General features: G+C 43.5%; 1 protein-coding gene across 6 annotated transcripts in view; it reads right to left on the bottom strand.

Moving 5' to 3' along the window:
* Window positions 1–13,042, bottom strand: part of Oatp74D (Organic anion transporting polypeptide 74D) — a 75,262-nt gene that overhangs the window by 8,398 nt on the left and 53,822 nt on the right. For 3 of the 6 annotated variants that reach the window (XM_026814383.1, XM_018026060.2, XM_026814377.1), the window contains 10 exons: window positions 12,429–12,793; window positions 12,090–12,250; window positions 11,594–11,731; window positions 11,299–11,421; window positions 8,976–9,140; window positions 8,424–8,619; window positions 8,076–8,226; window positions 6,573–6,819; window positions 6,245–6,373; window positions 5,861–6,030 (listed from right to left, as the gene is read on the bottom strand). In XM_026814383.1, coding sequence (XP_026670184.1) covers window positions 5,861–6,030; window positions 6,245–6,373; window positions 6,573–6,819; window positions 8,076–8,226; window positions 8,424–8,619; window positions 8,976–9,140; window positions 11,299–11,421; window positions 11,594–11,731; window positions 12,090–12,250; window positions 12,429–12,793 — 1,845 coding nt within the window. Of the gene's footprint in view, window positions 1–5,131; window positions 6,031–6,244; window positions 6,374–6,572; window positions 6,820–8,075; window positions 8,227–8,423; window positions 8,620–8,975; window positions 9,141–11,298; window positions 11,422–11,593; window positions 11,732–12,089; window positions 12,251–12,428; window positions 12,794–13,042 lie in introns of those variants that run through there. The other 3 variants (XR_003389323.1, XR_003389325.1, XM_026814373.1) reach the window with 2 other exon arrangements.

Here is a 13,042-nt window from a genome sequence, read left to right on the forward strand (position 1 = left end):
TAATTACAAAATACGCTCGATCTGGCTTTCTTATAGCGTGTTTGCTGAATCAGTCTTAACCCTCGGATTACCAAGCATCGAAATCATTTCTCAATTCATTCTCCCCTCTCTCTCTTTCTCTCTCGCTCTCTTTCATCGTGATTTTCGTTTCGAAAACATCATTCATCGATCGATAACCCAAAGGCTAAATTTAAACTATGAGAACGCTTCTAGAGGTACGTTATAGTGATGCAAGGGGTTTACTTTTCTTTCATTAATTTTTCATTTTCATGTACATATAGTCGACAAAAATTGACTTCTCTGCACGCGCAACAAAATAATCGGTTCTTGTCGTCGCGGTGATCCAGGGACCCGCGCCGCGACCTCAAGGTTCCATCTTTTCCTCTCATCTCCACGGACACAACCGTGTACCGTTGTGTATATATAATCTTTCTTTCATCTTTATTTTATATATATATATGCTCTCTGTTTTATATATATATGTATATATATATTCTGTAATAATTAATATACACGNATCTCGTCATCCCCTACAAAATGGTCCTATATATACCTCCCTATGTCCATCTCTTCGGGAGTTATTGACAAAAAACGAAATTTTTTTCCAAAAGTTCGCTGTTTCGACGCTGGGATGGTCGGATTTTGTCAACATCAATAAAATGCCAAATAATCATACTTAACTCATTAAATATCGAAATTAGAAGAAGAATGCACTATTTTTAATTATGGGAAATGCGTTTTTCTAAAGTACATAAACTTTTGGCATTGACTGTATAGCCAGTACATTCTTAAACGCTTCGCGCGATAAATCGAATCTATTTGGAAAGTTCGAATTCAGTCTATAATATAATATACATTGTATGATACATAATACATGTACGCGTATCCTTTTCTCTTCTTCTCGAGCTTGTGTACCTTATGTATTATAGTGATGAATCCCGATGCATACTGTGAACGCCGATGTTCGTGCTCCACGGAAACGAGCGGGACTTTCATGCGCGAATAAAAAATAAACGATCCACGTTCGTTTCGTCAGAGTGATGAGATCTGGCTTGAAAGGGTGTATGTCGAACGGTGGTGGCGGCGGCGTTTCCGTTTACGTGAAAGCTAGCAGTCAGATAAAATACTATTTCATCTTTTACATATACATACGTGTGACATACATGTCTGTGTACATATATATAGTCGATATATTTATATTACATACGTATATTATTCATCAATGTGGGAATGACGATTGTTTTTTTTTTATTTATTTCCTCTGTTATGTCTCGTGCAACTATATTCTTTTTAAACACCGACGTTTCATAAATATATACTTCTCTATATATTTTCCATTTCTTTACACTGAGAACGTTACTTATTATTATCTGTAGACTGCAGATTTTACGTCGATTTTACGCGAGGGAGAAAGCGACGAATCTTATTTTATTTCGCATTAAAATTCGCAGTCTAATTACGTTGGAATTGTACTGAGATTCTACGATGAAGATTTGGATTTATATATACGTGTGTGTGTGTTCTGCTGTTGCACTGTTGAAACGGTAGCTTCCAATCAAAATAGTATCTTAACCATTTCTAGAAACTAGACAACGAAGGTTTGAGGAGGTCAAATGTTTTCTCCCAGTATCTTTCTTTCTTTTTTTTTTAGGCACTTAAACGTCGGGAGTAGCGTGGGAACCTTAAGGTGGAGGTCCGTCGAACATCTGCTATTTCCTATTTACAGTGAGTGAGACGCGTGGTTACATTCTGTGTTTCGACGAACGGTGCATCGTGCGCATAGTCTGTCGAAGGAGTTGAAATGAAGATTCTCGTAGGAAGATCTCGTATTGCTTCATTGCTAAAGTTATCAACGAACTTCAAGAGTCTATAGTAAATGTTCACAGCGAAGTACATAGACTGCGGATGTTGTGTGATTCAGACGAGACACGATGCTCAGGGGATCATTCTTCGTTATTGTTTAAATTCCCCTCGAAAATATCCGCAGTCTAGATACAAATCTCTGTTTCCCTGTATTTTAGATACGGATGCAGTTCGTCCCGACGGAAAAGTACGACACCTAAATCATAAGCACGCGAGAAAATAAAGTAAAAATAAACTAGACGTGCCGACGATCGAACGACGTTCACAAAAATTGTAAACTTCGCCCTAACCGGCGATTCAGGCCGGACGATTATTAATAATTTCTCACATTCACTCATGCATCGTGTACTACGTATATATCAAAATACACCTAAGTATCCTATGTAGATTATAGATTAATTGATCTCTCTCTCTCGCTCGCTTTTTCCTCGTATATAGGGTATATGTAAAAAAAATCAAAGCGCATATTACAACGGTGATTCCGCCCCGAATTAACGGCGACATTTGATTAAGGAGAATCAATATCCGGCGACAATCAATCGTAGCGATAATAGTAAGAATAATATTAACGAAACAAAAGAGTTTTCGTGATAACCATTAGTACGATATTCTATGTGCATACATAAAAATGGCATTATATATTTTTCTCTTCCTTCCTGCCCGCCTCGTCATCTCCCACGTCCGATACGACACGCGCGTACGTCGTATATTTGGAACATCGTGACAACTTCCACATTCCGTGACTGAGTAACTTAATAAAAATCGTCTAAACGGGAAATCAGACTCACGCAATGAGATTCAAACACTTTCGACGGTCTAAAGACTGCGAGCTGCGATTTCTTCAACATGCAAATAGACCGTCGCAGATGAATAAATCGCAGCGACAATTAAAATCGGGACGCGAACGATCGAGGGGAATAAATCGTGCACGGAATGATAAAGTTGTCCCGATCGAATTTCTAAAACGTCCGTCGATAGAATTCCGTCGGATACGTGCGGATACACGCGAGCACGTCGCAAATTAAAGACTAGCAATTATTCGTAGTTCCCTTAAAGAACGACTCTGTAATTAGGTAAAACAGCGGTGCCCGCTTTTACGATTATCCTACAAGTATGTTACTGATAAATTCTTTCGTTTTACTAAAATATAGAATTATCACTATTATTATTATTATTATTATTATTATTATGGTATTCTGTGTTCCGCCAGTGATCGTGTCGCTTTTAATCGATCAACGTCTACTCTACAAAATTGTGAGACCTCGCGAATACGATCATGTATCGATGAATGCCAAATGCTTTGATAGTTCACACGAGAATGAAGGTACTTTCGTACGTTCCAAATCACGTATAAAAAATGCAAGTAGTCTTAGTTGTTACAGAAATCGCGTTATAAAAAAACGTTAGGTAGAAAACAGTAGACGTGTAAAATGTGGCAGTAATACAACTGGCTTGAATTCCATGAAATGAGTCTTCCATTGGCAGTAAAGAAGGCAGTGTCTGAACGACGTCACGGCGCCGTTACGACGCTCACAGTAACGCGACTAGCACGTCCAGAAGTAACGGGCCAGAAGTGACTGAACGAGTGTAATTAAACTGGAAAACCTGAATCGTTAAGAGACCTTGGACAATTCCACGGATCAAAGTTCGCTGGTGGATTTTTGAAAGACGCATTCACCGACTGGCGCAACACACGGAATAGAGATTGAGACTCTGTCGCTCCGCGCCATGATTATTTTGGCAATTATTGTACTTTCCTATATGTACAGCCCTATCGTACACGTAATATACAGAAACAATGTACACATCATTCGTCGAGGTCTACCCTTTGATCAAAGGGATAAATCTTTCGTTCGCTTGTGGATGATCTACTCATTTCTCATGTGCTCTTCCTTAATGTATCGAGAAACGCGTTTTAAAACAGGATTTAGAGATAAAACTTGGCTTTTGGAAAATAGACACGTGTGTTCGCGGTTTTCCTTTCGTGATTTACTCGCAAGAAAAATATCTTCATCGACGGACCGCGGATTTTCATGCAGAAACGTTCAGAAAGTCCCCCTACCGGGAATTCATTAACGAGCATGCCATTTTTTATGTTCGCGGATTCCATTTTCCGTAACTGCGTCGAATCCGTAGTCTATAATTAACGCGACAGGCTCGCTCGCGTCGTCGAGTCGACGGAGGAAATCACGGATGAAAAGGAAATTAACAATGTTATTACGTACTGTGCTATATACGATCTTGCACGATCGGTTAAAATAGAGATTTCGTGTCGGCTCGAATACAAAAATACAATTCTCTCGGAGATCAACGGGCGCACAGAAACGCAATCATCTCGCGATCGCATCGTCAACGATTTACCTCACTCGCACAACGAAAGCACAATTTATACACGTGGCATCCTTCAACTCTCCAATCCATAGTGGACTAGGATACACCGAAAGGACTGAATCTTCTGTCCTAGTCCAGAAGAGATCCGAATTTCCCACGAGGAAAATCTAATTGATTTTTCTTTACGTTTCGCTAAAAGAATCTTAATTCGTCGAATACGAGGCTAAATTATTTTCTGTGTAAACGAAATCTTCTTAACGTTCGCTTCTGGACTAGGAAGATCTAGTAACGAGGGCTTCTTCGAAAGGAACGGAAAAACGGTTTAATATAGATATTAGCAATGCCCCTGAATTGAATAATTCGCGAACTTCGCAGCGACTATCCTAAGTGCATGTTCTTCGTTCTCATCTCGTTTCATCGAGCGACTTCCGCTCGTTCGTAACGAGAGATAAGAGATTCTCCACCTATACTGATCGTTCGTTAAACCCTTTGAAGATTATTGTGGATGAGTGATAATTTTTTTTTTGTTACGGGAATGCAGTTGGAAATTAAAATAGGAACTAAGGAACTATAATCGATGTCTTGAACAGAGTCTGTCACAAGAATATTGCACGGGTCAACCCATTAATAACCAGTGTATGACAATAAATAGGATCGTATGAATTATGAGTCTGAACTTTTTTTAGCGTCGTCTCATTTCCATTTTTAGAAAAGTGTGGCAGTTTTCAAGCTTGGCAGCGAGAACAGATCAATTGGTTAATAAACGATCAGGCCACGAATGTGCAAAGTGAATCATATTTTAAATACAGTTTCCCATCCCGTATTTCGTTTCGTAACTTCGCTTCCTTTCTTCAGCTCTATTTTTTTTGCTTCGTACGATCGCCTCCCTTCTCCCGTCTATCGTATCCTAATTTATTAACGTTAACAACTATCGTTACCCTTTGTTCTTTATCCATTCAAATCGTCTAAAAATATGTAGTCGTCTTATTTCCCTCATTCGCATCATCGTCATCGTCCTTATACTTTTACGATCATTCATTCCGATTTTATTTGTTCGAGCATACGATGAGATATAGGTACCGCGCGCGTTTCCTCTCGATTATTAAACGGACGTTCGCCGATCGTAAATCGGTCGCGTGTACGGTTCGCCTACTTCTCTAGGTATATTCGTGGAGCGAAACGCGGACGGTAGCGCCTAACAGTAGCTCGGGCGAGATCCGAGGACCTCGAGTTCCGAGGGAACAGTGCCTCTGTCGACCGCCTCTGCCTTCATCCAAATTGATATGAAATTTAGATATCTCATACGCTACCTGTTCGTTGTTCTTCGACGCCAAACCGCGAAACTTTTCAGAGAAAAATAAAGTCTCTGTTTGAAACGACGCACTTTGAGACCTCGGCACAGCCTCTTCGGAAACTACGGGCGACCCGCCTCCTTCGTTCCGATTCTCGACTTTCTATCTTCAGGATAGGATCAAGCACCAGTGTCTCTGCCCCGTTAAAGGGCTCTGCTGCCTCGCGACGCGACCCCGGGCTCGAGGCCCTGAAGCGAGCGTGACACGCGCTACCACCCGAGGCTCTCTCTCGGTCAGTCGGAGACGCCTCGTCATGCTTCGTCTCAATCCACGACGTGCTTCGTAGGATATCATCGACGCTGGCCGGGACCCATTCACAAATAATCGTTGTCCACCACCTGCGCGTCCTGAGATTTCAGGGTGGCCATCTCCTCCACGGTACCCTCTTCCACTTCCTGCTCCTCCACGAAATTTATACTCCCCGCTTTGTACCAGACGACTATGTCCACCACGAACGCGAGAACCAGAATCCCCCCCGTGGTGCCTGAGAACAGTTTCGTACAATTTCATTTACCGGAGATGAACGACGACTAGAGCGTAAAACAATTGTGTCTCGAGGCGACGTGAGGACGACGGAGATGGAAAGTGAAATTTTCGAACTGACTTTATCGCTTTCGCATAAGAGTTCTAACGATGGAAATAGGAAAGGGTAGCAGGATTGACGTGCAGGTAGGCAGCAGATTTGTTTACGTACGTACCGTGATAGAACATTCTGAAGACATTCGAGTCGTAAAGCCAGCAAGCGCCGCGCTCGCCGCAAGCGAATTCCCATACGAGACAGGCGGAATCCACCACGGCGCCATAAACGATCGGACACGGGACGTTACCTGGAACCGAACAGTCAGCTTATTATTAGACTGACAAATTCATTTCTAAGTCGATCGGTCAACAGATTGCAGAAACGATGAAAACGATTCAGAATGTCGGGACACACGTTTCAACATTCAAACGATGTAAATGTACATCTAAACTGACATCGTACACATTTTATAAAAATCTAGTCGTTAAGAGCAGGATTTCAATTACCGAACAAGCCAATGGCGAATTGTATTAGACCGAGAGCCATCGCCTTGTCCCGAGGATCCACGCATCGCAGGATTAGCAGCATGGAGCCGACCTCGCTGGTCGAATGGATAAAAACGAACACCGAGAACAGGACCATATAGACCCAAAAGTTACTGCACTCGAGCTCGCAGTAGCCGATTGTCGCTGTACTGGCTATTTCCGGCGGTGTCATCGTCAGGTTCGACCCGATGCACTGGCAGTTGTTAAACTGAAATCCAACGTCACAGATAAACCGTGAATTCGTACGAGAACGTGAATGGAACTTCGTTTAAGGTATTCTTATTTTTACAGGTAAAACACAATCATAGTTTAATTTGTATAACAATTATTGAGGATGAACGATGGCACGATACATGTATTCATACGTGACGCAGTTTCGTTTTCACGTCCTAGAATTTCACGAGGGGAAACTTACGATTATGAAGTAGACTCAGTTAGACGACTTATATCCTGTGAAATTGATAGCGTAACCGTAGAACCGCCGCGCCGTTTCCATAGGAAATTACGAGGAAGATAACGCGTAAGTAGTACAAGACGTTTCTGGTCAGACGTAACGATACAAGAATTAGATTACGTGGTTCGTACGGGATGAGCGGATGAGAACAATTGATCAGAGATTTCAGAGAGTCGGAAAATTATTTGTACAAATTTTTTATTGAATTATTTTATTGATCGACTCTCTGAGGGAACGAGGAATAGGTTTCGTTCGATAATTAAGTAAATCGTTGACGAATACGCTTTTGGTCGTACAATCGATCGCGGTAGCAATGAAAAAGCGAGAGGCTGTTTAACTGAAAACGAAATTTCGACGTGAACACCCCGGGCCATCTCCTAATCGTACGAGTAATGATCCACGGCGAAATCTGGAAATGAAATGCTCGCGCCGCGGCACGTTCCCATTGCGAAAGTAATGAGTTGCTCCGTTGCGCAATCAATGAAGCATTGTTCCGTTCGGGCGAGTAACGCGATTTCGCCCGTAAACGGTATAACAACGAAACATTTCTGGCCTGGTTGCATGTCGCGGACAATTACGATGCATCCAGCTGTGTATTAATATTCGCACGCGACGACGTCATCGGCTGAACACAATTATCGCTCGGAATTGCGACCTAGGTTTTGTGCATCGATTCATTTGCAAGAGTTAATTGATTAATAGACCGCTGATTCCAGATTGTTCAATTGCAGAAAACATAAACCCTACGCGTGATGCATAAAAAAACTGTGCGAAATATCAAAAGTGACAGTGTTTAACCAGTGTGAAATTGAAATCGTTTAGACTTTCAGAAATAACCCCGCATGTTTTCGTTACCAAAGTCTCACATTGAAATCCCTTGCAAGAGTTGCAAGAGTCGAAATGTAGTGACGTATGATTGATAAACGAGTAGGAGGAGATGTTTGCAGTTTTATCTTACACGAAGGGAATTGATAATAGCGATGGGAACTGATTCGAAGGGTAGTACTTACCGAAGACACCTTGCCATCGACGACCGTGTAATTGGAGCAGCCCGCGTGACACGCAGAGAAATACGTTTTCCCATCGACACCGCAAATCGGACTGAACTTGTTTCGAACGCAGTCGCAAGTAGCCTCGCACGTCGGCTCGAAACTGGATGATCTACAGAAATTGTATCGATCATTCAATCTGCCCATCGTGAAAAAATTTCATACGAATATGAACACGAATTCATACGTCGTGATTGACAAAGTGATCGAGGCAAAACGAGATATAAGAAATAAAAGCAGTCATTGTGTATTTATACGCGAAAAGCAATTGTGTAAAAAATAACATTCTTATTATATAAGAATTCTTACCCGTCGGAATGCGAGACGAGGCCAGCGAAATCGTCCATGGGGCAACCGATGAACATGAGCACACCCATGCCGATCGCGTAAACTACTGCTGTGAAGGCGATCCAGGCTGCGACGAACCTCGCATTAGGCTTTGCTCTCAGTATGAACACGCCGCTAATTATAATACCCAAACCCATCACTAAAATTCCACCGACACCTGCGAAAAGAACAAGCCAACCGTCAGCCAGCGATTCTCTTGAAAATGTTCCACGAAACATTTCGGCTTTAACAGAAAATGCAAAATATTTTACTAGATCGTGGAATCATGTAGTTCATTCGCTTGAAACTCGGAGTTGTTTAAATACGCTTCGAGCGAACGGGTTAAAGACGAATGCAATTGCTTTTAAGCGAAGATTCGGTGTTGGGTCGTTTGAAATGTAAACAGGCGATCGTGTAACGACTACCGAACCGGTGAGGTAAGGAAGTTCGGAGAGTTCAAAAGGATGTAATGGTAAAGGTGGAGGGTTTCGGGGCCGAATGAGTTCGGCTCGCGTGTCTATTCGTGAAAATTACCTGAGATCATGTTCGCATGATGAGCTGGCAAGCGAAATTGGCTCTCGAGGTACTTTGGCAGGAAGGTGTAGAGGCCGGCGATCGGTAGGATGTGCAGCACGCTGCTGGCCGTCCGGAACATAAGAATGTCGTTCTTCAACAGCCTCTTCACCGCTTTAGGGAAGTCTGCAACAGGTAGAGAGACGCCGAGGTGTAGCGAGCGAGTCGCGAGTCGTGCAGGCAACGCGACCGGCAGCCAAACCATTTACATCAAACTTATCCGTTCCCATTTTTATTCAACTCGCTCTCGTAACGACCGAACCTCTTTAAAATCCATTCGACTCAACGACTATTAATAATAATAATTTATTAGTTGCTATTTTTATTCGCCAAGTGTAAATTCTGAACTCGGGTATGAGCGATCATATCGAGTAAAAGCGAGTAAAAATTGTCGAGTGACCATCGATTTTCGAACGGTAGAAAACGAATTCCTGCATGGGAAGTAATAGGAGACGAGTCGGAGATAACGAAGGTTTCCATTCGAGAAACCCTCGGTGGAAACTGACATTAAGGATGCCTAGGACTGCTCTAGGCTTCCTGGAAGGCCGGGCTAGAGTCGTGGCAACTCCGCATAGAGAAGTCCTGCAGACCATGAGTAGACAAACGTGACTAACATTGCGCTCTGTGTATTATCGTGACAACCCTGTACATACAGGGTGGCCCGTGAAAAGTCTCTGGAATTTTGTACCCTTCTTTCCTTGAGAAACACAGACTACGCATTTCTGTGCAAAATAAAAACGATTTTTGTTTCACCGTTTGAATTGCCTCGAATTGTTTGTATTGCTTCCAGTCATGTTTTGTACATTCTCGTCTTGTAAAATCTGACGACGATAAAAATATTCGAACCGGAGGCGTTTATTCATGAAATAATACGGCGACGAGAAAGAGCGTCTAGAAGAGCCAGGCATAATCTCGAGCTCCAAGTCCCGGGCACGAGGATTAGGCAAAAAGCGTTCGATAGAAAGGCGAACGAGCGACCGTTTCTGGAAATTCCTGGCAAAAAGGAGTCGAAAGGCCCGAAACGTATCCGGATATCTGGTCTCGGCCGGTACGGCTCTCGTGTGCACGTAGGAGTAAAGGATCGGGCGTCGCGCGTGTGTGCGTACCCGACGGGCCCCGGTGTGTGAGTTAATAATGATGACTGACCGACTGGTGCACTAGGTGGGGCAAGTTCACGGTCATGCCTCCTCGTGCATAGCACTTGGGCACGCGCTCTCGTGCATTTCTGTGTGCATATACGGCCCTGCTCCTCTCCGGATCCGGAGAGAGGACTTATCTCAGCTGTCTCGTGCACCTCGGCCGACATAACACGCGCAACGTAACGTACTGCATACCGCGAGTACACCGTGCGAACCGTTTTCACTCTCCTCTTCCTCGGTGCACGGCTCACACACAGATCGGTTCACCCTCGAAAATATTCAATTCCGATCTCGCATCGATTTAATCGCGTCGAATCGCTAGATCGAGAATTCTATCGAGCATCGCCATAATTGTTGTACGGATTAATTCTATGTTGGAAATATCCTGTTTTGCAGAAAAATCCGTGGTCTACTCGTGGGCAAATAGTTTTTGCTTGCGAGCAAACTGAACTTCGCCCGGATTCGTAGACCACGGACGAGGAGCAGATGTTACGCGAGAGGTTCGATCGAAGGTTTCAACGGAGCGAGGCAAGAATAAATGCGCCAAGGGTCTCCCCGGTGTCCTAGGCAAGGGTTCCCAGAAAAGGGCTCGGCCGTGTTTCAGAAAGCGTCAGCCCGCGTGCTCACGATCGAACGAGCAGACACGCCGACGAACCGAAATTCGCCATTGACCTTGACTGCCAGGTTCACGCTTCAAAGATCATCTTATTGGCCCGTCCTTTCGTACCGATAAGCCTCTGTCAAATGCATAATCGCCCCACTGTTCCGTCCCACCGTCCCTATATCTCGTCGAATTAATTAGCATCGACGATCCGGAATTATCAGTATTTTTAATTTATTGAAACTTGAATGAAATCAGTGACCAGCGAGTGAGAATGAAATTTTATATCGCTCGGATTATTTGAATAGTGAAGGACGGAGACTGAGACCGGATATACGTCGATTAATAGACGGTTTCGGGGTTTTATCTCTCTCGCATCCTCCCCGGGTAATTTTACAAGAGGAACATGGTGGGGCGCGCGCTCGGAACGGCTTACGAGAAGCCATAAAATCAAATTAAACCGCTCTGATCCGATGGCCAGAGCTTAAACACCGGGGGCCCCCGTGACGAACAATTCGCGTTGCTGCGATAAATCAGGGCTTACCTCGGAGACTAGGCTTTTTCGCGTCCACTCGTTTCGGCGTGGTTCTGCTCGTAGGCAGCCGCGTCGGGAACGCGAACATTCCTATGCTCACCAGCATCAGCATCGCTGCTATCAGCACTAAACCTGAAACGCACAATTGAAAACACTTTCATTCGATAATTGCGACAAATAATCACGTGTATCGTACTTCTGACAACGCTGTTCATTTTTGCCAAACTAAAGTTTTCATCACGGAATTGTACGATATGTGTAGAGATCGTGAAAAGCTAGAAAAAGTATGCAAGATTCAATTTACCGAGCCACCATGCCCCGACCCATCTCGGATCCGTCGGCGTGATTTGCGGTTTCGACAAATCTGCGTAAATCATCGTGCAGAATGAGCCGAGAATGAATCCCAACGCCGGCCCGAGGATCCTCACCCCGATCGTAATCGCTGCAACAAAGTACATCAAGATGTTCCGTGAACGTGCAATTTCCACCAACTTTCAAATTTCAAATCAAAAGAACATTTTCAGATATATGAATTAACTTTATTTGACGAGAGACACAGAATATGGAAAATCGTGATGCAAATTGCAAGTAATGTATGAGTAAATTATAAAATTATTCAACGAATTATTTGGAGTAGAAGCGGATTTCAAACGATTTGTAGAGTTCTTTGTTGGAAGAACAGCGATAATATGCTGTTGAACAGAAGTTCGTTCGAAACACCGAGCACGTTCGGTTGGTTCGAAGTAAGTAGACGTAGACAGTGATACAATACATTAGAATCATAAGGATTTAATTCTTACCGAAATAGAGAGGGCTTTCTCTGCTGGCCACATTGTCGTCGATGTAAGGGATACCGAGGGTGTAGACCGCTGTCTGACCCATTCCAACGCCCAATAAGGAGACGAAAAATATAGCCAGGACCACCGTCGTTATTTTGTTCTGTATCCTCTGCTCCGTAAATCTTCGGGTAAAAGAAAATCCACCGTCACGATTGCTCGATAGCTCGAACGTTTGCAACACAACACGATACGTTAATTGCTCCTCTTTTTTATTCATCAATTTACGTGATATACCTTCAGTCACATTGTATACGTATTTCCGATCATCTTCCACGCAGATTTAAAAGTGGTTTGACTCACCTACTGAGAGTGATGTTCTCCGATTGTTCCTGGAGCTTGCAAAGGTTCATCGGGTCGGTGTTGTTGTGGTCGCCCGGACCGACGCCGCTGAAGAACATCTCGTTCTGATGGATCAGCTGTTCGCCGAAGATGAAATGGGGCATCGAGCAGGTGAACGAGCTGACCGCGAACAGAATCATGCCCCAAGCTATCCACTTAGGCCGGTGACCTTGGCCCCCGTAATACGTCAGTAAGAGAGAGGAGCCGATCTGACCGATCTCCGTGGCCGACATTATGATCCCGGTCGTTTTCGACTGGATCTGGAACAGCTTCTCGATCGTGGTGATCACCGAGACGAAGTACGTGTAGTACATGCCCTGAAGTACCTGCACACAGAAAACACGATTCCTTTCCAGATTTCCAACAACAATTGTTTCGAATTTTAATCAATGAGACGCGCAATGACAAAATGTAAAATAGGAGTAATAAGAAAACCAAGCCCATTTCTGGGCCAATCGGCTGAACTAAAAATGTTACACACTTTTGTAAAAAGCATTACACTGGCTCTAGTCGCACCAAATACATACGTACAATTAAAAGGGTCGTAAAGACTTACGGTAGATTAAATATACTGA

The sequence above is a fragment of the Ceratina calcarata genome, unplaced genomic scaffold (assembly GCF_001652005.2).
Source record: "Ceratina calcarata isolate Rehan_Ccalc_2016 unplaced genomic scaffold, ASM165200v1 scaffold12, whole genome shotgun sequence".
Taxonomy (NCBI): domain Eukaryota; kingdom Metazoa; phylum Arthropoda; class Insecta; order Hymenoptera; family Apidae; genus Ceratina; species Ceratina calcarata.